General features: G+C 44.7%; 1 protein-coding gene across 1 annotated transcript in view; it reads right to left on the reverse strand.

The window, feature by feature from the left end:
- Positions 1-928: 928 nt before the first annotated feature.
- LOC137589716 (probable E3 ubiquitin-protein ligase makorin-1) overlaps positions 929-23,505 on the reverse strand; it is a 45,689-nt gene continuing 23,112 nt past the window's right edge. The window contains exons 7-9 of the mRNA XM_068307564.1: positions 1,630-1,740; positions 1,357-1,477; positions 929-1,120 (exon numbers count right to left, since the gene is read on the reverse strand). Coding sequence (XP_068163665.1) covers positions 929-1,120; positions 1,357-1,477; positions 1,630-1,740 — 424 coding nt within the window. The remainder of the gene's footprint in view (positions 1,121-1,356; positions 1,478-1,629; positions 1,741-23,505) is intronic.

A 23,505-nucleotide genomic window follows, 5' to 3' on the forward strand; every position in this document is an offset into this window, starting at 1 on the left:
TAAAGGTGTTAGTTTTACTGTATATGAGTCCATTAATATTCCCTATGCAATGAGTTTACTGTTTTAGATTACACCAGTCTTATACTGTAAGTAGCTTTCAGTGGATTTTGGTACAGTAAATGTGAAGTTGACTTTACAGCACTCTATCTCATAGTAGCCATGGTAATAGCAAAGATACCGAAAATGTGCTTTTGGGACAAAAGTAATATACCATCTGAATCCCTCTGGTTCATGTTTATTTATTTTTGGTTTATTTTGAGTTTTAAGGGGAAAATCTTAAACTGTGATGTGAGATGGAGCGGAATACACTGTGTCCTGGAGTTGAACCATGGACATATGAGAGCCACACAATGGACATTGAGACATGAACTTTATTGTATTAGGGAGAGATTAGGGACATGAATGTTTATCGTAATGTTGTGTATAATTGTAAAATAAAAAGAACATACTGGAGATGCAAGCAAGGGTGGTTCGTCTCTCTCATTCCTGTGACTGTTTTCCTGTGTTTAGGGTGCGAGGCATACAGAACCACCATTCATTTGTTATTACGTACCTCAGTATTTGGGACCGGTAACACTAACAGCTGTCAGTGATAAACAAGTCACACCAAAACCCACAAAGAAACTTGTGGGTTTTGTTTATTAGCAATATTTGAAAAAAGTTAATTTGTTCAATATTATTTTGACTTATTTTTGTTATTTTAGAATTATACCTCCTACATGAAACGCACAAGAAAGACTAACAATAGATGTCAAGGTAATGTTTAGCAAGAGCGCCATGGCTTGAGGGACTTTTTCTCTTTCATTTATTGATGGCCTGTCACAAAACAGGGTGGGAGCTACCGTCCATTACTTTCAGAAGACAGTCCATTCATTTTCTAATATAAATGTTTTAAAGGGGGTGGGGGTGCAGTGGGGGAGGGGGGCTGCTATAGGTACATTTGACAGAAATCGTCCAGGTCCTCATTAAATAAGTCCCACTCATCCTCGTCGTCGGTCCCGGCGGCCAGCAGCATCAGAAGCATCTCTCTCAGGTTGAACGTCCCCATCTCCTCAACATCGATGCCGAAGGAGTCTGTGCTCTCCTGCTCCTCAAAGATGTTCCACAGCGGAGTCCGCCTGGAGTTCTGCTGGGGACACACACACATACACACACACACACACATCAGCCTTCATCAAGTGACGCAGGTTTGCAAAAATCCGACTCCAAATGTCTCCAAACGATGGTTTCCACTGATCAGTGCTTCCACTCAGCCAGCAGAGGGCGCTGCTGTGGAGATGCTGCTGTTCTTGGCAGACCTTCAACAGAACCAGTGGACTGGTGGCCCCTTACCCTGTTCCTGTCGTTGGATCTGGGCTGCTGGCGCGGGGGCTGGGCCTCCTCCAGTCGTCCACCAGGAAAGGCGTGTTTATAGAAGCAGATGGCGCCAAAGGGACATGTGCCACGCCCCTCATCAAAGTACCGACACGGCTTGTTCCTGAAGGAGACCGAGAAGACTGTCAGGGATTCAGACACATCAGACAACACCGCCCACTCCACAGCCCAGATGTTCTCCTGCAGATCTACTAGTATAGCCCCACCCACTAGTGTAGCCCCACCCCTTACCCGTTTCCGGCCTGGCCCACTTACCGCATGCCGTCCTTGTATTTCTGGATGAGCTTCAGTTTGTCATCCTTATCTTCCACCCAGAACTCACTCGGGATGACAAAGTTGGATATTATTCGACACTCTGGGCAAGATCTGGAAATAAGTAGACAAAATGGTTGTACCATCTGAAACGGGGAACGTTCAGGAAGAAGCTCCTCTGAAGGAGATTAAAAAACAGTCTCAGTAGATGTTTGGTGAGAAAACGGGAAAACGTCAATTAAAAAAAGTTTCTGGTTGGTTTACAGACAATGTGATGGAACACATCGCTAAACCTCGTTCAAAGTACCTCTGAAACATATTTAAATGACATTTTTGATGCTTTTATGAAGAAAATGAATAAATATTTATTTATCCAAAGCTGTTAATAAGTCGATCCACTGGATATTACAAAAGTTCTTGAAGACGTTTCATCTCTCATCCAAGAGACTTCTTCAGTTACTTCAGGCTGGTTGAAGACATGTCTGCAGGTCTCAGTCATCCACGTCAGGACTCCTTCAGTTGTGACTCACTGCGACTGAGTCCAGACACTTATAGTCCTGCTGGGGCAGAAAGTCGCCCCCACAAACCCCCAACACAATGAGGGTTGTTAGAAGTCCTTCCCACTCAGGTGGGCTGTTGTCCCACCCACCACTTTTTCACCAGAGGAGCTAACATCCTGGACAATGTTGACACGAAACATAAAGATGCCTATAAAGCCCCTGCTCTCCCCCACCTTGGGGCGTCAGACCACACCACTGTTATGCTAACGCCGGCATTACGGACCGCTCGTAAGAGTCGTCATACCTGAGAAAAGGCAGATACGGGTGTGGCCTGATCACAGACTTGAGCGTATCCAAAGATGCAGCAACCCACAACAACACCACAGACCTCCAGGAGTACACGGAGACCGTCACTGCATACATGAGGAAATGCATGGATGATGTCACGGTCACCAGAACCTTCTCAGAGCTGGGGACGAGGTGGGCCTGAGGACAGCGAGGGCCAACCTGTCACGAGGCATACGAGTGTCCAAGAGACAGTACTCCAGGAGGATCGCCACCCACTTCAGCGACAGCAGAGACACCAGGAACATGTGGCGGGAGATTCAGTTCATTATGGACTACAAGCCAACTTCCACAGTTCTGCGAAAGCTCCACCACTCTGCTGAATCAGCTGAATGTCTTCTTTGCGTGCTTTGTGACAGACAACAACATCCCGGCACAGAAGACTCCACCTCTTCCTGGCGACCAGGCGTTGACACTTTCTCAGGACAACGTGAGGCAAGTCCTCAGAAGGACCAACGCATGGAAAGCCCAGGTCCTGACAACATTCCTGGTCGTGTCCTGAGAGACTGCTGAGGAGCTCACAGGTGTCTTCACAGACATCTTCAACATCTCCCTGAGCCAGGCTAATGTCCCCACCTGCCTCAAAGCCACCACCATCATCCCAGTCCCGAAGAAGTCGCCCCAAATATATACATATATATATATATATATATATATATATATATATATATATATATATATATATATATATATATATATATATATATATATATATATATATATATATATACAAAGAGTTGATCATCCCAATTGTCTGCCGTAGCTCTGTCAGGTTGGTGGGACTCGGTAGCTCTGTTATCGCTCTGACCTTGCTCGTATCCGGCCTGATGCCCTCTTTGCCTATCACATGACTGAAGCACAGGATCTCAGTTTTAGTGAACTGGCACTTACTTCAGTCCAGACGCTCTGATGGTTTCTAGCACTTTGCGAAGATTATTGTCGTGGTCCTCCCTGTCCTTGCAGAATATCAGGATGTCATCCATGACCACCATAGTGCCCTCATGGTCTCCTGAGAGACCATGAGATATATATATATATATATATATATATATATATATATATATATATATATATATATATATATATATATATATACAGTGCCCTCATGGTCTCCTTAGAGACCATGAGATATATATATATATATATATATATATATATATCTCCCTGAGCCAGGGAGAAGGACCTCCTATATATATATATATATATATATATATATATATATATATATATATATATATATATATCTCATGGTCTCTCAGGAGACCATGAGGGCACTATATATATATATATATATATATATATATATATATATATATATATATATATATATATATATATATATATATATATATATATATATATATATATATATATATATATATATATATCTCATGGTCTCTCAGGAGACCATGAGATATAACAACAATGTCCTCCAGACAACAATGTCCTCCAGAGCAGCATAAACGACGGTGGCAGGGAAAAACTCCCTCATTGAGGAAGAAACTCTGGGCAGGACCCAGACTCTGGAGGGGGGTCATCCGCCTTGACCTGTTGGTTGGGAAAGAGAAATACACTGAGGATAGAGATAGGTCAAGGAAATGAGAGAGAGAGAGAGAGAGAGAGAGAGAGAGAGAGAGAGAGGGAGAGAGAGAGGGGGAGAGAGAGGGGGAGGGAGAGAGAGAGGGAGAGAGAGAGAGAGAGGGAGAGAGAGAGAGAGAGAGAGAGAGAGAGAGGGGGAGGGAGAGAGAGAGAGAGAGAGAGAGAAAGAGAGAATGTCCATAGTGCGCTGTCGCTGAAATGTGGGCGGGATTTCCAGGCCTTTTGATATCCTGTCTTCCATCCGCGTTCCCTCGCGTTCTATCCATGCCCTAGAAACAGCTTGTGGGGTTTAGTGCCTTGCTCAAGATCACTCCCGCACCTCTCAGGAGACGATACTTCTCCAGCTACCAGTTCATCTTGCTTTAGTCATTGGACCACGCTGGACTTGAACAACCGAAAGGTGACCAACCTTTTGGTTGCCAAGTCGAGTGTGGACTAAGCGACTGCCGCCTCAGAATGAAAAGAACTTCAGGTCCAACGCGTCTCGACTTGAGTTTCGCACACTTTTGAGTTGCATCACAAACCAGAGAACCCAACTGCGGTTGAAGAAACAAGTAAACCTATTTACTCCACACACGCTGGTCCTGAACCGATCCTCCTCCGGTTCCTAAACCAATGTGGACCGATGTCCTGCCGCCCTGATTTCATTCCAATTATAGTCCCCTAGGCGGCACGGTGGCGCAGTGGTTAGCGCTGCTGCCTCACAACACGGCGGACCCGGGTTCGAGTCCCGCTCTGTGCGGAGTTCGCATGCTCTCCCCGTGTCTGCGTGGGTTCTCTCCGGGTTCTCCGGCTTCCTCCCACCCCCAAAAGCATGCGCTTCAGGTTGATTGGCCGTTCCCAAATTGACCATAGGAGTGAGTGTGTGTGTGAATGATTTGTTTGTTTCTATGTGGCTCCGTGGTGCACTGGCGTCGTGCCCGGAGTGTCCCCCGCCTCACGCCCTGAGACTGCCAGGATAGGCACTGGCTACCCCGCGACCTGCGTTAGCGGATGAAGCGGATTTGGAAAATGAATGAATGAATGAATAGTCCCCTATTTTTTTTCAGTTCCTGGTGAAATGTAAAAAAAATGGAAGTACATTCCTCAATTTCTATCAATATTAAAAAGTAGAATTTGAATCCAGACAGCTAGAGCGGAAATAAATGCTTAGATATGTTCCTAGTTGGACGTTTTCCTGGGGGGGACAACAAGCGGGAGTCAACAAATACTCGTTATTAGCCTTAGCTTTTTACGTTCCTGCAATGTGTGGAAGTCGTTAGTTTCTCTGCTATTTAGTTTGTTTAACAAATTTGTCATTTGACTCTTTGAAGGATTTTGTCAAAAGACGACTAAAGGATGGAGGTGAGGATATTTTCGAGTCTTTTCAGATCGTTGTCATCAATCCTAAGAAGAGAAGATAAGAGTATACGGACTGCTGGATCTCTGCCTTAGACCCAAGTTGAAGCTACACATGATGGGTATACTAAACGATCTTTTATTGAATAAATGAACTACTTTTAATGTCAACCAACTTTAACGTGATTCCTTTAAAAGGTCTCAAACCTGCAAGTAAACATAGTAAGTAGTTAGAAGAGATTTTAGGATGAGAGACAAAACAATAACCAAGACTCATACACATAAAAACACAATTAAAGCAGAAATAAAGGAACGTTCAAATCCTCCTATCATGTCAATAATAATGGGATCAACCTCTGAGCTGTCAATACACTTTGTTGCCTTAGGGATGGAATGTTGCCAACCCTCTGCAGTTCGCCTACAGAGCCAACAGATCTGTAGATGATGCTGTAAACATGGTGCTACAGTTTGTCCTCCAGCACCTGGACTCCCCAGCATCCTACGCCAGGATTCTGTTTGTGGACTTCAGCTCTGCTTTCAATACAATCGTCCCAGCTCTGCTCCATGACAAGCTCTTCCAGCTGAATGTGCCTGACTCAATGTGCAGGTTTTCAGCTTCCACCATTTTGTCTTCTGCTCTGTCTTTGTCCTCTTCATCTTCCTCACCACCAGAGTCATCCTACACACCACCATCCTATGCTGTTTGGCTACACTCTCACCTACCACTACTTTTCAGTCACTGATCTCCTTCAGGTTACATCGTCTACACAAGATGTAGTCTACCTGTGTGCTCCCACCTCCACTCTTATAGGGGCGGCAGTGGCTCAGCGGTAGAGCAGATGCCTTGAACACAGATCGCCCGGCCATCGGTGGATCGATTCCCACTCATGCCAAGACGTCCCTTGGAGTGTGAGCCAACAGTGGGAGGTGTCAGCTCATCTCCCAGACACTGCCAATGCACCCCTGAGCAAGGCCCGTCACTCTGCATCCCCCCACCGTTTCTTGTGTGATGTGTTACAAATTGCATGCCTACAGGCCCATGTTGTGTCCAAAATACTATGTGTGTATGACTAACCAAAAACATGTAACCACATACAAAGAAAGTGTGAAGAGTGTAAAGATCATTTCCCCACATGTGGACAATAAAGTGGGTTTAATCTTAATCTTATAGGTCTCCCTATGTTTCTGCATCTTCTGGAAGAAAGTATTCACTATAGCTGTTTCCATCCTTTATGCAAAGTCAACTACCACCTGTCCTTCTGCGTTCCTCACCTGGATACCAAATCTGCCCATCACCTCCTTATCACCTGTGTCCTGCAACAAAATGTCCATTGAAGTCAACACCAATGACAACTCTCTCACTTCTAGGTATGCTTTGCATCACTTCATCACGGTGCAACTACAATTTCTCCTTCTCCTCCAGCTCACATCCTACCTGTGGAGCATACCCACAACAACATTGAACATCACACCTTTGATTTCTAGCTTCAGACTCATCACTCTATCTGACACTCTTTTTACCTCCAGGAGGAGCTCGGAGTAGAGCCGCTGCTCCTCCGCCTCGAGCGGAGCCAGCTGAGGTGGCTCGGGCATCTGTTCCGGATGCCTCCTGGATGCCTCCCAGGAGAGGTGTTCCGGGTATGTCCTACTGGGAGGAGACCTCGAGGAAGACCTAGGACACGCTGCAGGGTCTATGTGTCTTGGCTGGCCTGGGAATGCCTCGGGTTCCCCCCAGAGGAGCTGGAGGAGGTGTCTGGGGAGAGAGAAGTATGGGCATCCCCGTTGTTGCCCCCGCGACCCGGTCCTGGATAAGGGGTAAATGATGGATGGATGGATGGATGGATGGATGGATGGATGGATGAAATCCATGCGCCGCTCTTTCTGAAAAAAAGCATCAGAAACATTTTGAGTTTAGATATGTAATCCTCCATTTTTATTGTAAGGCAAGGCGAGCGGAAAACGAATGGCTGCACTGGACTTGTTCATAGATTGTAGTTTGCTGTCACTTCTTCTACAGCCGTGGAGGAAGACTCCTCGGCCGAATCCCTGGGATCACCAGCGCCCCCTGAGGCTGGGGAGCTATGTGGAGTCGGATAAAAAAAGAGGCGCAACACAACAAAATGGATGCAATAAAACCACCAGGTCCGTTGAAACTGACTGGAAACGTAGATGCAAATTGATGGTCTTCCAAACACCATTTCCAGCTGTATATTGCGGCGGTAGGAGTGGATCAACGAGCACAGGAAAGAAAAATAAACATGTTGCTCATTGTCGCCGGCCCAGAAGCAATAGGAGTCTTCAACACGTTTGTGTTTGCTCAACCTGACGACAAAGGCAAGTTTGACGAGGTTGCGAAGAAATTTGATGTGCACTGCCTGTCAAAGAAAAATGAAACGTACGAGAGGTACGTCTTTTGCTCACACTTACAGCCCCAGGGTGAGTCATTTGATAATTATCTCACCGAACTTAAGATTAAAGCTCAGTCCTGCAATTTTGATTAGACACCAGATTGTTTTTGGGACTAATGAAAAGAAGCTCCGGGAGAAACTGTTGAGGGAGACAGACTCACATTAAACAGTGCTATAAAAATATGTCACGCCAGTGAACTTACACGGCAACAGGTACTGACGTTCAGAGAGCCTTCGCAAGTAGCAACATACCAAGAAAATGAAGCAGTGAATCTTTCACATGGGTTCTGGCAGCTGAGGCTGGACCCAGAAAGTAGCAAATACACCACCTTTAACACTCCATTTGGACATTACTGTTTCGTGACGCTCCCATTTGGCATCAAATCAGTGCCAGGGAACTTCCACGGAGCAATGGAGTCCATAATAGAGAGTCTGGAAGGTACCAGATTCTATATAGATGACCTGTTTGTTTGGGGAACAACACAACAGCAACATGATGGGAGACTGGAGAAACTCTTACAGAGAATTTAAAAAAAGTGAACTGAAACTAAACAGGGACAAGTGTCTCTTCAGTGTCACAGAGATGACCTTCCTGGGAGACAAGGTCACAAGTGAAGGTGTGGAACCTGATCAGTCAAAAGTGCAAGCCATAATTGGACATGCCTGCCTCCACCGACCAAAAGGGTGTCTTGCGAGCCATGGGAAACATCAACTTCCTGGGCAAGTTCATCCCTAATCTTACTGCCAAGTGATGTATTCCTGTGTGGCCTCAGCATTTTTGTAGTGAGACCGGTTTCGGCTGGTTCTGCTTCGTGGAGCATGTTTCACTTCCTAATATGACAATATGCGTTGTGCCTTTCAGATGTATTAAGGTGTTACCATATATAGGAATGGAAGTATATGCGCTGTAACTTGTGTCTAAAAAGGATGTCATCTGAAGGTTGTTTTACTGAGAAGAGACAGGCCTGTTAGTTTCACATGGGAACTGAGTGTGGTGAAATATTGTCTGATGTTAAGACACGCCTACTGAAGAACATAAATACTGAGTGATTTCTGTATTTCATTGCACACTAGCACTGCATATGTATAAGCCTTTTGTGCCCAGAATATTCTGTAATAAAGCTTCAAAGAACTTTTCATCTGTTTCCAGTCTCTTTTCGTGACCAACATTTTCACTACCCAAAATAAAGGAACACGGGGAGGCTAGAGAAGAGAATCGCCTCCTAACAATTTGGTGACCCCGACGTGATCTTGGGCTGAGGTGTTGGTTTGACAGACTGAACTTCAGGCGCCATCAATTGAAAAGGTAAGAGGACCATTCTTCCTCTGAAATTGATCTACCGTCTGTAAACTGATACTGAACCTAAGGTCCGTCAATTTTTTTTTTGATTTGAACTCGTGTTTTTTTTTGAATAAGCTAAATTGTGACTGTGACTGGAAATGTTTTTCTGAAAGGCCTGTTTTATTTGTCCTGGGTTAGAGGCCCTGGAGGATACCGGCGTGTTCCTAAACAGGTTGAAATTCCCTGGCTGTCTGGCGAGGCAGCATTAAGGGTTTAGACGTGCCCTGTGAAGGCGGTGTCCTATCACGGAAAGGTTGTAAATCCCGAAGGGTTCCACTCCCTTCAAAAATTTCTGGACTGGGAGGTTGTTCGTTTGAAATCAAAGGACTGTTGTGCACTTAATAAAGAGTAATTGAGACATCTAGAGTGTCCAGTGGGACTATTTGGTCCTGGAGGTTGTCCGTTCTTTACTATTTGGTAAAGAATCTGGAGGACTAGAATTCCTCGTTTGAAATTGCGCGCTGAGAAATAGTGAATTGTTTGTGTTGAGGAATTGTGAGGCTCGTAGCTGTCTTGTTGTGAGACAGTTGTCCTCCTCTGTCCAAGAAACACTGTGACTAGTCTGAGGTCTGGGACCTCCGAGTTCTGGGAACTCTGCTCTGGGAGCAACAGCTGCAGTCATGGAAGGTGAATTTGATCGGGAGAAGGAGCGGTTTGATTTGAGAGACATTCCTGATCATCCAACTGGCCTTTTATTAAAAGACCAAGTTAAATTGGTTAATGGTTAAGGGTAGGGCAGATGCTGAAACATGCACCTGTTTCTCCCCATAGCCTATGGCTCAAATCACTTGTTGTTTGTTGTCTTTATTGATGTCTATTTTATACTGTACATCTCTTATCGGTAAAATGTTGTAATTTATTTTTTATCTGAAATGATCTGTGTGTCTGAAACTTTTTGTTGCCTTCTTGGCCCAGGTCCCTCTTAAAAAAGAGATTTTTAATCTCAATCAGGCTAACCTGGATAAAAAAGGTTAAAAAAATAAAAAATAAATAAAAAATTGGCATCTCAGGTTGCAGTCGGCGGATTGCCTGAAAAACCTCGCGAGAAGAGTCAAAGAGAATTGCATGCATGGTTTGACTTGTACAAAGATGTTGAGGAGTTGAAAGATAGTGATCCGACCCTTGGATTGGAACTAAACAATATAACCAGGCGATAAAAAATAAGGAAATCAAGTAAAAAATATAAGTATAATGTAAGTGAATAAAGTAATATAAAGGAAAATTTAGGAACCATAATTTGTGAAATACAGGTAGTCGCCGACTTACGACCGCGATTGGGACCGACAGATCGGTCGTAACTCGACTTGGTCGTAAATCGACTCTTAAGTAAAAATTAAATCCAGCAGCGCTGGTTCTTGGCTGGGGGTCGTCCGCATCGTCAGCTGGGGCAGCGTGTGGGTTGGTGGGAGCGGGAGACGATCTTTTCATAATCATTGTGAGCTTTGTCTGAATTGTTCGTTTCTTTTTCTCCTCATAAATTTCACGATATGGACGGAAAGCGTCGTTTGCCATCCGTTCAATCCTTGCAAATGTTTCTATGTTCTATGTCCATTTCTTCAAAGTGTGCACGGAGTTTATTTAACAGGGAAAAGCCTTCTGACAAGCCTTTGGTGGTGGACATTGTTTCTGTTTCCTCCTCTTCTTTCTCTGCTTCTCTTCTCTCTTCTTCTTCCACTCTTTCTTCTTCCAGCGCGATCAGTTCTTCTTACAGCGCGATCATTCGTCAGTTCTCCAAGGAGAGGTTTTTTGCCAGTTTCACTATTATCTCCCGAATCTGATCAAGTTCTTCGTCACTTTCAAATCCAGCAGAAGAATTCACGTAACGCTTGACAGTTTTTCCATACGCCATTCATACATTTCTCCGTCACAGCCTCCTAAGCAGCCCAGCCCATCAGTAGTGGGCTGGGCTGCTGATCTCAGTGTGACTGAACAGCGTGTGTGCGCCGTGGGGACTGGAGAGAGCGCGGGAGCCTCAGAGCGTGAGTACTGTGGCTGGAGGGAATGCCCCGCCCTACCCGGACATTGTGGTCGTAAAGTCGATCGGTCGCAAGTTGCATAGGTCGTAAGTCGGCGACTACCTGTAACATAGAAAAAGGCTGCAGCCAAATGTAACAATCACTTCATGAGCATGAATCTAAGTTGAATCTAATCTAAATTGAAGTCCCCCTTCTGCACACATTTTCCTCTGAAATAAAAGGGGCGTATGGATGCATAAACTGTATAAGTAATTGATATAAACTTTAAACTATAAAATGAGTCTTTCAGTGTCTGGCATACATCCGTGTATACATAGGGGTGCATTTCTTAAACGTCACCCGGCTGAAATAAGGTCACCCAGAGTTAGTGTGTGTTTGATAAGATCCGACCATACGTGTATGGGAAGATCAGAGCCAATGAGAACTTGTGTGACTGATAAGCCCACCGAAAGTACAAGCATACCAATCAAATAATCTGAACATACAAGCTTGGGATAAAATAAAGTTGTTGTTTTTTTTGTTAGTTTTTTATGAGTGTAGAAAACTGTTTGCTTGGACGTCATAAGTGATTCTGTGTAACTGAGTGTATGATTGCTGAGCTCAGGTGTGAATGTGTGAGCTGGAAAAACAAAAAGTCTGATTGATTGTGTTTGACTGGGATCAAAACATATGTGCTGTAGATGGAATAGTAGAAAGTGTGTTGAAAGTGCACTCATAGAGTGCCAAAGACGAAATATTTCGTCTTATAGAATCCAAACGTTGAGTGCCAAAGTCGAGATATTTCGTCTTAGGCTTTTTTTATAGGGAACGTTAGATCAAAGCGTTTCGCACATTCTGTGTGATTTTCAGCCTTGTATTCCATTTATTCCGGTCGGGGGCAGTGTTTCACACCCTAGATCACCAGATAAAGCGACGAAGAAGCGGCGGTGTTGGGGCAGTAGTGGAGAGCAAAATGGCGAAGCGCAAGGCGAAAGCATGTGGAGGAGGCAAATTCAAGCAGCTAACACTGGCACAGAGCTTGTCTGGCAGTGTAGCTGCTGTGAAAATGAGCGAGAGCAGTAAGGATCGGGGGTGTGCAGGAGATGCACCCAAGGAGGTTAAAAAACCGGAGCGGAGGCGAGGAAAACATGGCGGGTTGTAGCGGGGGCCTCCCGCAGTTCGGCGGCGTCCCACGTGGGAGCGCTGGTGCGGAAAGTTCTCCGCTGCGTCTGTCCGGCGACAGTTCTGACTCTGAACCGGACCCGGATTCTTCATCTGAATGGGTACCGTCAGAAAGCAGCAGGGAGTCCTCCCCAGACCTGGGGGAGCCCACGGAGGATCTGAGGAGCAAAGGTAACTATTTTGCTACTTTGTTGCATGATGTAAAAAACGCGTGTCGGCCCATCCATCTCACATAAGTTGTTCCCCATCTATGAATGTATTACTCTTTTGTGTAAAATGGTACTTATTTCAGGCATGTGTGTGTATATATGTATAATGTGTGTGTGTACGTTTTCTAGAATGGTACATATTTCAGGCATGTGTGTATATATATATATATATATATATATAGTGTAAAATGATATCCTACTTATTTCAGGCATGCATATATATATAGTGTAAAATTGTATATTTATTTCTATATTTTACAGTCCCTAAAACGAGTAGAGGACGTGCACCTGCAAGAGGGAGAGGTCCGAGGAGACGCCAATCACTGGAGGTGGATGCAGGTGTTTGGAGTCATGATGGCTGGGAACCCACTAAGTTCCCATTCGTGGCAACCCCTGGTCCCCAGAATGTGGCTGCAGACCTGGATTCAGACCAGCCGGTTGACTTCATGGAGCTGTTTCTGACTGACGAGCTGCGGGGTCACATTGCGTCTCAGACCAACCTGTACGCACGGCAGTTTATAAAGGCACATCCTGAAGCTCTGCCACACTCCAGAGAGAGGGTGTGGAAACCGGTGACAGTTCCAGAGCTCAAAAAATACTTGGGTCTTACGTTCCTCACCGGCTACATAAAGAAGCCCAGCGTCAGCATGTACTGGAGTGAGGATCCAATGGAAGCCATTCCGTACTTCAACAACACCATGCCACGCAACAGGTTCCAGCTAATTGGGAAGTTTCTCCACTTCAATGACAATGCCTCACAGGATGCTGGAGATAAACTTTATAAAGTGCGTCCTGTCCTTGATTCTATTATTTCTAAATTCAAAGAGCTGTATCAGCCCCATGAAAACATTTGCATAGATGAGGGGATGTTGCAGTGGCGTGGCCGCCTGAACTTCAGGGTTTACAACCCTCAGAAGCCAGTCAAATATGGCATCAAATCTTATATTTTGTGTGACTCGCGGACTGGCTATTGTTATAATATGTTGCCTTATATTGGCCAGCCGAGCACACTCCCAGACATTGTGTTCTCCCTCCTTGACCGCCTGACCGAGCAGGGGTACACAATATTCATGGACAATTTTTATAATTCCGTAAAACTGTGTGAGCAGTTGTGTAAAAAAAAAACTAATGTCTGTGGAACTCTGAGGAAAAACCGTGGCGAACCACAGATCATCAGAGAGCCGTCAAAGACAGACTTGGGTGAGGAGGGGAAGGTGGTGCGACACAACGGCCGGGTACTGGTCTTGGCCTGGCAGGACAAGCGCCTGGTGCGGATGATAACAACCTGCCACAACGACAGGATGCAGAGGGTGGAGGTGTGGCAGAAGGGTCTGCGGGAAAAAGTGGCACAGCTCAAACCGGAGTGTGTGTACAGTACAATTCCTGCATGAACGGGGTGGACAAACTTGACCAGAACATTGCGTACTACCCCTTCATCAGGAAAACTCAAAACTGGACAAAAAAGTTTGTCGCCTATTTGTTCCAGATTTGTGTGTACAACGCCTATGTGTTGTTCAGGTCCAGGAACCCAGGGATCAAGAAATCACACCTTGATTTCATGAAGTGTATTGCAAGGTCCTGGACTGAAAAGGGGTACGTGTCACATGAGGAGGGCGAGGAGATGGAGGTCGAAGACGTGCTGCAAACCAGGTCACGCAGAAACAGAGACCCAGAAGGCAGACTCGATGGCCTGATGTCCAGGCACAAGCTGGAACATTTGAGGGCCACCACCAGGAAAGCACATCCCTCAAGGAAATGTCGGGTGTGTGTTAGAAGGGGTGGAAGGAGTTCTTTCTTGCCACTATTTTTATTTTTCTTCTTCGTGACAGGGGTTCGTTTTAGCCTGGGAAGATAAGTTCAGCCTTCGCTTTAAAGATATCTGGCGCCATCTAGCGTTGTGAATGGGTATAATTTCTAGAACCCGAATGTAAGACGAACCCCACTTTTTCACTTTTTTGCATCTAATTCACTGTGATACTCTGTGTATTTGGGTCCCTTCTGCCAATGTCTGTTAAAAAAGGATGAGAATGTGTTAATACTTCAGTAGAGGATAAATGTCACTCTGTATTCCACCAGAATGTGAAGCAATGGGAAGAGAACAATCAGTAACATAAAATATTAGGCCACATTTGTTTTCTTCTATTTCGTGCTGATTTCTTTTTCTTTTCATCAATTATCAACTCCTGTGTGTATTGTGACTAAAACAGACAGAAAATAAAACTTGGAGGACCTTTATACCAGTTATAGGCAGTACAATGTCACAGCCACTGATGTTAGAACTAAAGCAGTTTTGTCTGTTACTGTATCAAGGAAACCATGCAAACAAGCTACATGTCATCTTTTGATTTCAGTTCTTATATAATATTGGTATACGCAACGGTATGAATATTCTTCTCAACTTTTTTTGTAAAGTTTGTATGCAGATTTACTGTTTTATTTACACAACAATAAAACGTTTAAATATATTTCCCTATTCAACAGAACCTGATATAGACGAGAGCACATTTGTGTGCGTGAAAAGACCGTTATGTTGGTGGTAAAACAGCTGAACAGTCAAACTCAGTCCGATACTCTTCCCGTACTCTTCTCTCTCTTCCTACGGACACACTTCCCTCCTCTCCTTCTTTGACCAACAGTTGTCCAATTTCCACCAGCACCCTGTAGGTCAACAGCACCGATGGTGGTCGTTGTTAACTCGGGCCTCGACTGATCCGGTATGGAAGTCATAAGTTTGATTCACATGTTTGATTTGGCAAAAGTTTTACATCAGATGCCCTTCCTGATGCAACCCGCTGCATTTATCTGGGCTTGGGACTGGTACAATAAGACACAATAAGACATTTTTTACTTTGGCAGCATTCTACTGCTGGTGAGTACCTGTTGAGTACCTGTTGAGTACCTGGTGAGTACCTGTTGAGTACCTGTTGAGTACCTTTGAGTCTGATCTCATCCTCATTTGTTTGCTATTGAAGGAGGGACAAATTGATACTTGGTTACAAAGGGAAAAATAAAGGTGCCAGAACAGGGACTGGAACACGTCTAACCTTTCATCATTTTTCCCCATTTTATTTATTGCCAAAGTCAGCAAAAGAATGGCACTGTGTGAAATGATCCAGGATGCTCAGTTGTAATGAAGGGAGTCAGGGCAGGTGTTGATATAAATGCTGTGAAGAAGGCTTTTGCTTTTTTTAATGATCTGTCTGATACCAGATTGTAACTCCACTGCTTGTGGAAGGGGGGCAGTCAAACGATGATGGTTCTGAATGGGAGATTGTTTTGGTAGAGGATTATTGCACAGAAAGTGTAGATGAGCCAGCACCTACTTAAACACTATCTCCCCTTGCTCGTATAATTGATTATATGACACCTATAAAGGAGAGGAGTGATAATGTTATGAGCTCAGTTCAGTAATATACAGTAGAAGATAAGTGCAGGTTGGAGTCCTTCCGGTAAAGTACCATTGTGGGTTCGGGTCTCCCAAACGGAGATTTTGGTTAATATCCCTGGGATTGGAGTCCCTCCAAATGGCGATTTTGGTTAATATCCCTTGGGTTAAAGTCCTTCTGACTGGGATTTGGTAAACATAATAAAGTGTTTAATTGAATCTTCTTCTTTTCCTTTCGGCTTTTCCCTTCAGGGGTCGCCACAGCGAATCAATTTCCTCCATCTAGCCCTGTCCTTTGAATCCTCTTCACTCACACCAACTATCTTCATGTCTTCCCTCATTACATCCATAAACCTCCTCTTTGGTCTTCCTCTAGGCCTCCTGCCTGGCAGTTCAAAACTCAGCATTCTTTTACCAATATATTCACTATCTCTCCTCTGGACATGTCCAAACCATCTCAGTCTGGCCTCTCTGAGTTTATCTCCAAAACCTCTAACATGTGCTGTCCCTCTGATGTACTCATTCCTGATCCTATCCATCCTGGTCACTCCCAGAGAGAACCTCAGCATCTTCATCTCTGCTACCTCCAGCTCTGTCTCCTGTCTTTTCCTCAGGGACACTGTCTCTAGACCAAACAACATCGCTGGTCTCACCACAGTTTTGTACACCTTTCCTTTCATTTTAGCTGAAACTCTTCTATCACACATCACACCTGACACTTTCCTCCACCCGTTCCATCCTGCCTGTACACGCTTCTTCACCTCTTTTCCACACTCTCCATTGCTCTGGACTGTTGACCCTAAGTACTTAAAATCCTCCCCCTTCTTGATCTCTTCTCCCTGTAACCTCACTCTTCCACTTGGGTCCCTCTCATTCACACACATGTACTCTGTCTTACTGCGGCTAACCTTCATTCCTCTCCTTTCCAGGACAAACCTCCACCTCTCTAGCTTCTCCTCCACCTGTTCCCTGCTCTCACTGCAGATCACAATGTCATCTGCAAACATTATAGTCCATGGTGATTCCTGTCTAACCTCGTCTGTCAGCCTGTCCATCACCATAGCGAACAAGAAGGGGCTCAGAGCTGATCCCTGATGTAGTCCCACCTCCACCTTGAACTCCTCTGTCACACCTACAGCACACCTCACCACTGTCTTACAGCCCTCATACATGTCCTGCACTGCTCTAACATACTTCTCTGCCACTCCAGACTTCCTCATACAATACCACAGTTCCTCTCTGGACACCCTGTCATAAGCTTTCTCTAGATCTACAAAAACACAATGCAGCTCCCTCTGGCCTTCTCTGTACTTCTCTATCAACATCCTCAGAGCAAATACTGCATCTGTAGTACTCTTTTTTGGCATGACACCATACTGCTGCTCACAAATGCTCACTTCTGCCCTTAGTCTAGCTTCCACTACTCTCTCCCATAACTTCCATGTATGGCTCATCAGCTTTATTCCTCTGTAGTTGCCATAACTCTGCACATCTCCCTTGTTCTTAAAAATGGGCACCAGCACACTTCTCCTCCATTCCTCAGGCATCTTCTCACTATCTAAGATCCTGTTGAACAACCCAGTCAGAAACTCTACTGCCACCTCTCCTAGACACTTCCAAACCTCTACAGGTATATCATCAGGACCGACTGCCTTTCCACTCTTCATCCTCTTCAATGCCCTCCTCACTTCATCCTGACTAATCTTTGCTACATCCTGGTCCACAACAGTCACCTCTTCTAGTCTTTGTTCTCTCTCATTTTCCACGTTCATCAACTCTTCAAAGTACTCTTTCCATCTTCCCATCACACTACTGGCACCTGTCAATAGACTTCCATCCCTATCCTTAATCACCCTAACCTGCTGCACGTCCTTCCCATCTCTATCTCTCTGTCTTGCCAACCTGTATAGATCAGTCTCTCCCTCCTTACTGTCCAACCTAGCATACAAGTCATCATAAGCTTCTTGTTTGGCCTTTGCTACCTCTACCTTCACCTTACGCTGCATCTCCCTGTACTCCTGTCTACTCTCCTCAGTCCTCTCAGCGTCCCACTTCTTCTTAGCTAACCTCTTTCTCTGTATACACTCCTGTACCTCCTCATTCCACCACCAAGTCTCCTTATCTACTTTCCTTCCAGATGACACACCAAGTACTCTCCTACCTGTCTCCCTGATCACATTAGCTGTAGTTGTCCAGTCATCTGGAAGCACCTCCTGACCACCCAGAGCCTTTCTTAACTCCTTCCTAAAACTCATGCAACACTCTTCCTTCTTCAGCTTCCACCATTTCGTCTTCTGCTCTGCCTTTGCCCTCTTGATCTTCCTCACCACCAGAGTCATCCTACACACCACCATCCTATGCTGTTTGGCTACACTCTCACCTACCACTACTTTACAGTCACTGATCTCCTTCAGGTTACACCGTCTACACCAGATGTAGTCTACCTGTGTGCTCCTACCTCCACTCTTATAGGTCACTCTATGTTCCTGCCTCTTCTGGAAGAAAGTATTCACTACAGCCATTTCCATCCTTTTTGCAAAGTCAACTACCATCTATCCTTCTGCGTTCCTCTCCTGAATACCAAACCTGCCCATCACCTCCTCATCACCTGTTTCCTGCACCAACATGTCCATTGAAGTCTGCTCCAATGACACTTCTAGGCATGCTCTGCATCACTTCATCAAAGTCCAACCAGAATTTCTCCTTCTCCTCCAGCTCACATCTTACCTGTGGAGCATACCCACTAACAACATTGAACATCACACCTTCTATTTCTAGCTTCAGACTCATCACTCTATCCGACACTCTTTTTACCTCCAGGACATTCCTAACAAACTCCTCCTTCAAGATAACTCCTCCTCCATTTCTCTTCCCATCTATACCATGATAGAACAACTTGAACCCTGCTCCTAAACTTCTAGCCTTGCTACCTTTCCACCTGGTCTCCTGTACACACAGTATGTCTACCTTCCTTCTCTGCATCATGTCAACCAACTCTCTACCTTTTCCTGTCATAGTTCCAACATTCAACGTCCCTACTCTCAGTCCTATACTCTTGGTGTTCCTCTTCTCTTTCTTCGAACGAACGCACTTTCCGCCTCTCCTTCTTCGACCAACAGTAATCCAATTTCTACCGGCGCCCTGTAGGTCAACAGCGCCGATGGCGGTCGTTGTTAACCCGGGCCTCGACCGATCCGGTATGGAAGTCATAGGTTTGATTCGCATCTTTGATTTGGCAAAAGTTTTACGCCGGATGCCCTTCCTGACGCAACCCTCTGTATTTATCCGGGCTTGGGACCGGCACAATAAGACACTAGCTTGTGCCCTCTTGCGGCTACATTCCATGCTAAAAAAAAAAAGAAGCTAAAAAACAAGGATAACAAAGTGAATTTACAGCTGATTATTCTGAAGAAAAACACTCATGAAGGAGGCTGAACTAAAAAGGGGGGTCTTCAGTTTGTTCTGGAACATGTAGACTGGACTCTGGAGCAGTGGTCACGTGGTCTGATGGGTCCAGATCCACGTGGGTTTCTGTCTTCTTTATTCGTCAGCCGTGGTTGTATAGTGGTTAGTACTCTGTGTTGTGGCTGCAGAAACCACAACAAAGTGGTTGCTGCGGTGTTACTTGGTGGTGTGTATTTTACTCTCACCCTCCCAAAAATTATTTTTTAACTGTTTTCCAGTTTTGTTTTTGCATCGGCCGTGATCGTATAAAGGTTAGTACACTGCGTTGTGGCCGCAGCAACCCCGGTTCGAATCCGGGTCACGGCAGCTTTTAATGTAAATTGACTAAAAAAGTCCCCGCACTGAGGGACGGTGTTATGAACTGATGAACTGATCGCGTTGTCTGTGTTGTGGCTGCAGCAAGCCCGGTTCGAATCCGGGTCGTGACATGGTTTCATTCAGTTTAAGTGGACTGGGTCTGACTGTTAATATTAGATTTATTTTAGCGTTTGTTGAAACTCTAAAAAGAGCTGCTGTATCTACTTCTGAAATGCCATTGTTATTCTTTAAGTCTTAAATTATTGATTATCTTAAAGTTATCTTAAAGTTATTTTAAAGTTCAAGTTCACCACACTGACAAGTTTCTTGTTTTGCAGGTGAGCTTGAAGTTTAAATTTCTCAACAGTGTATTTTTTTTCTTCATCCCCAAAATTGTCCCTTTACCTTTATTCTGTTGTCTTTTTACATCAGCCGTGAAACCATTCAAGAGAGCTGTTCTAAAGTGTCTCAGTTACCTCATTGTTAGAGGGATGTGCTCCCGTTGCCACTGACCATTTGGCCAGGCTGTTGTAGGAATACACCAATGGTTCCTCCTTACCATCCCATGGGAACGAGGTGGGGGTGTTTCCACGGGGTGTTGGAAACTGGTCTCTCAGCACGTTAAACAAGGCTCTGGAGAACGGTCTGAACGGTCTCTCTGTTCCTGCACCACTCAGACCTGCTGCGGTTCTGACAGCTGAAACTGTCATAGGGGCAATTGCCAGTACCTAAAAATTGCCACACCTCTCCTACTTCTACATTTTGGTCTGAAGTTAGGGCTAACGTGTGTTCAAGCTATTGATCCGCTCCCTGAGACAGGGGGGGTAATTTTTTAGCCATGCCTTTGACATCACTAAATAAACGGTTTATATTCACTCAAATCATCTTGCTAATCTATTCTCAGGGGCATCTGACGATAAGTCTTACCACTGCGCATGTGTGGTGGGGTATCTTCTTCCTCCCCTTTGTCACAAGGGTGCGCTGCTGACTCAATGTACCATTCATTCTCACCTGCAACGTGATTTGTCAATTTATACTGGTCTGGAACTCCACGTGGGATGCCAATAGCATCTGTGTAGACTGGACTGTCCTCCAACATCATGGTGTATGAGCTCAGGTGTGACCATGTCCTCACCTCAGCCTTGGACACATTGTAAATCTGTATGGGAGAAATGAGACACACAAGTGCACATCTTCCTGCCCAGTTTGGGACAAGGAGTCCTTTGTGTCTTGGTTTTAGTCTTGTTAATTGACAGTTGAGCTTGAGCGAACTTCAACTGTATTTTTCATAAAACAGTTTCTAAATCAGTAAATTTATTTTGGTATTTTTCATAGAAGTGGCAACATCTCTGTCTCCTTTGTCATTACTTTGCTCTTTCTTCAACATCCTCCACTGTCTTCTTTATCAACTTTCTATCACTCTCATGACCTTCCATCAGGGATTGCTGATATCCTCTCTTTCTCTCACTTACAACTTCTGCTTCTCTTCCTTGTTTGACTTCTTCTAGTTCCTTTCTCAGTCTCTACATCACATGCAACATTCTCTCTATCTCTTCTGTCTTTCCCTCTCTCTCTCTATTATTGCTGTTTTTATTTCAAATAAAGTTTGACGTGCATCATCTGTTTCTCCGTCCTCTTCATTTTCTAACACTCCCTCTTTTATATGCCACAGAGCTTGTTGACTAGCTGCGACCTTTGTGGTTGATGGCTTATTTTGTATTTGCTTTAACATTTCTCCTGAGCTTAAGGCCCACTGGTGAAATGTTCCTCTCTACTTTGAGTTGGCATGTTCCTGAATGGAATGTTACCCTTGTTTTCAAAATGAAATGCCTCCCTCTCATGCTTCTGGGGCTCCTGGAGGAGGTCAGAACACATCAGGAGATGCTTCTGGAGCTCCTGGAGGAGGTCAGAAGAAAACAGGAGCAGCTTCTTGGGCTCCTGGAGGAGGTGAAACTACTACGCCTCCAGAACGCGGAGAAGGAGAAGCGAATTGTGGATCTCGAGCGGTGAGTGGATGAGCTGGAGCGATACTCCCGCATCAATGATGTGGTCATCACCGGCATCAACATCAGGCCGCGCTCATAAGCTCGTGCAGTGGCCGCGGACAGCGGGGAGCCCAGCGAGCAGGAGACACCATCGGTGGAGCAACAGGTGGCTTCCTATCTCCAGAGCAAGGGGATAGAGTTGGACCGGGAGCACATCGATGTGTGTCACCCACTACCAGTAAAGAACGAGAGACCATCAGCGCTCATCATAAGGTTTACTAATCGGAAAAAGAAAATGGCACTACTGATACAGGTGCGCAAGCTAAAGGGCACAAATGTATTCATAAACGAGCACTTGACAAAGAAAAATGCTGACATCACAAGGATCGCAGGACAACTGAAAATACAAGGCGAGATTCAACAAACCTGGGTAACAAACTGTAAGATCTTCATCAAACTAAATGGGTCACGGAGGCAGCAGAAGTCTTGCTGGTGAAGAGCATAGAAGACCTTGAACAGTATCGACATTGATGCAGCTTGTGACTCCTCATCATCACAATGCCAAACACACCAAGAACACAGACTACACCAAGCACCAATATGGACATGGACATGTTACAGAAGATCCTACAGCATCAACAAATAGAACTAGAAACGTGTGAGTATCAAGAGCACACCCCACTGGAGCAGAAAAAGTATGCAGTTGGTCTCTTCATTGATCTGAACCCCATGTCAGACACATAAAAACAAAAATATCCAAAACCCTCTCAATTATAAATAAAGCAAAACTATACCTTGATGGAAATGCACTCCATACTTTATACTGCACCTTGGTCCTCCCGTACTTTACATATTGTGTTGAAGTTTGGGGGAATACTTATCAGAACACAATTAATCCTCTGATCATATTACAGAAACGAGCAGTGTGGAACATTCACAAGGTTGGTTTTCTTGAACATACTCATAACCTGTTTACGCAGTCAAAGTTGCTAAAATTTCATGATATTGTACCATATAATACATCAATAGTTTTATATAATAATAATAATAATAATGATGGATTAGATTTATTTAGCCTTTTCTTGTCTGGACACTCAAAGTCACTTACATTGGATCCGTTATTCATTCACACCTCATTCATACGTGGTGGTGGTAAACTACGTACGTAGCCACAGCTGCCCTGGGGCAGACTGACGGAGGCGTGGCTGCCAATCTGCGCCTACGGCCCCTCCGACCACCACCGGAACAATCACACACATTCAACAAATTATTACCACCAAACCTCCAACGATTCTTTATAACTCCAGTCAGGGCTCATCACTTTACAGGTTTTGGATATTTTTCATTGCCGAGAGCTCAAACCACACATAAACGTTTTTGTGTGTCTGTGTGCGGAGTGAAACTCTGGAACAATCTGGTCTCACAACACAAGAAATGCCAAAGTACTGATCAATTCAAACTGTTATATAAACATCATGTCTGGTCAAAGTATAGAGATGAGGGTCTTTAACTCAAACTGCTGTTCTGTTTGTTAACATGTGCTCAGTGTTTCTTTACCATCGTTGGTATTTGTTAATTACTGCTGTTGGCATTTTTCCATTACCATTGTTGGTATTTTGTACATTACCATTGTTGGTATATCGTGCCTTCCTTACATTGTTGTGTCGAATTGCTATTGCAATGTGATAATTTCATTGTTGCCCATGGTGACGCCATCGTGATGCAATTATTGTGTGGTTATCCTTGAATCTTCGAAGTAGCAGTGAAGCTCAGTGTGTTGATCTCTGAATCAGGAACTGGGGTGGGATTACATGAGTTTTCTTCTTCCCACTCCCTTTCAGGCAGAATTGTATTGTTGGGTTATGATCT

This window comes from Antennarius striatus, chromosome 22 (genome assembly GCF_040054535.1).
Source record: "Antennarius striatus isolate MH-2024 chromosome 22, ASM4005453v1, whole genome shotgun sequence".
NCBI lineage: Eukaryota > Metazoa > Chordata > Actinopteri > Lophiiformes > Antennariidae > Antennarius > Antennarius striatus.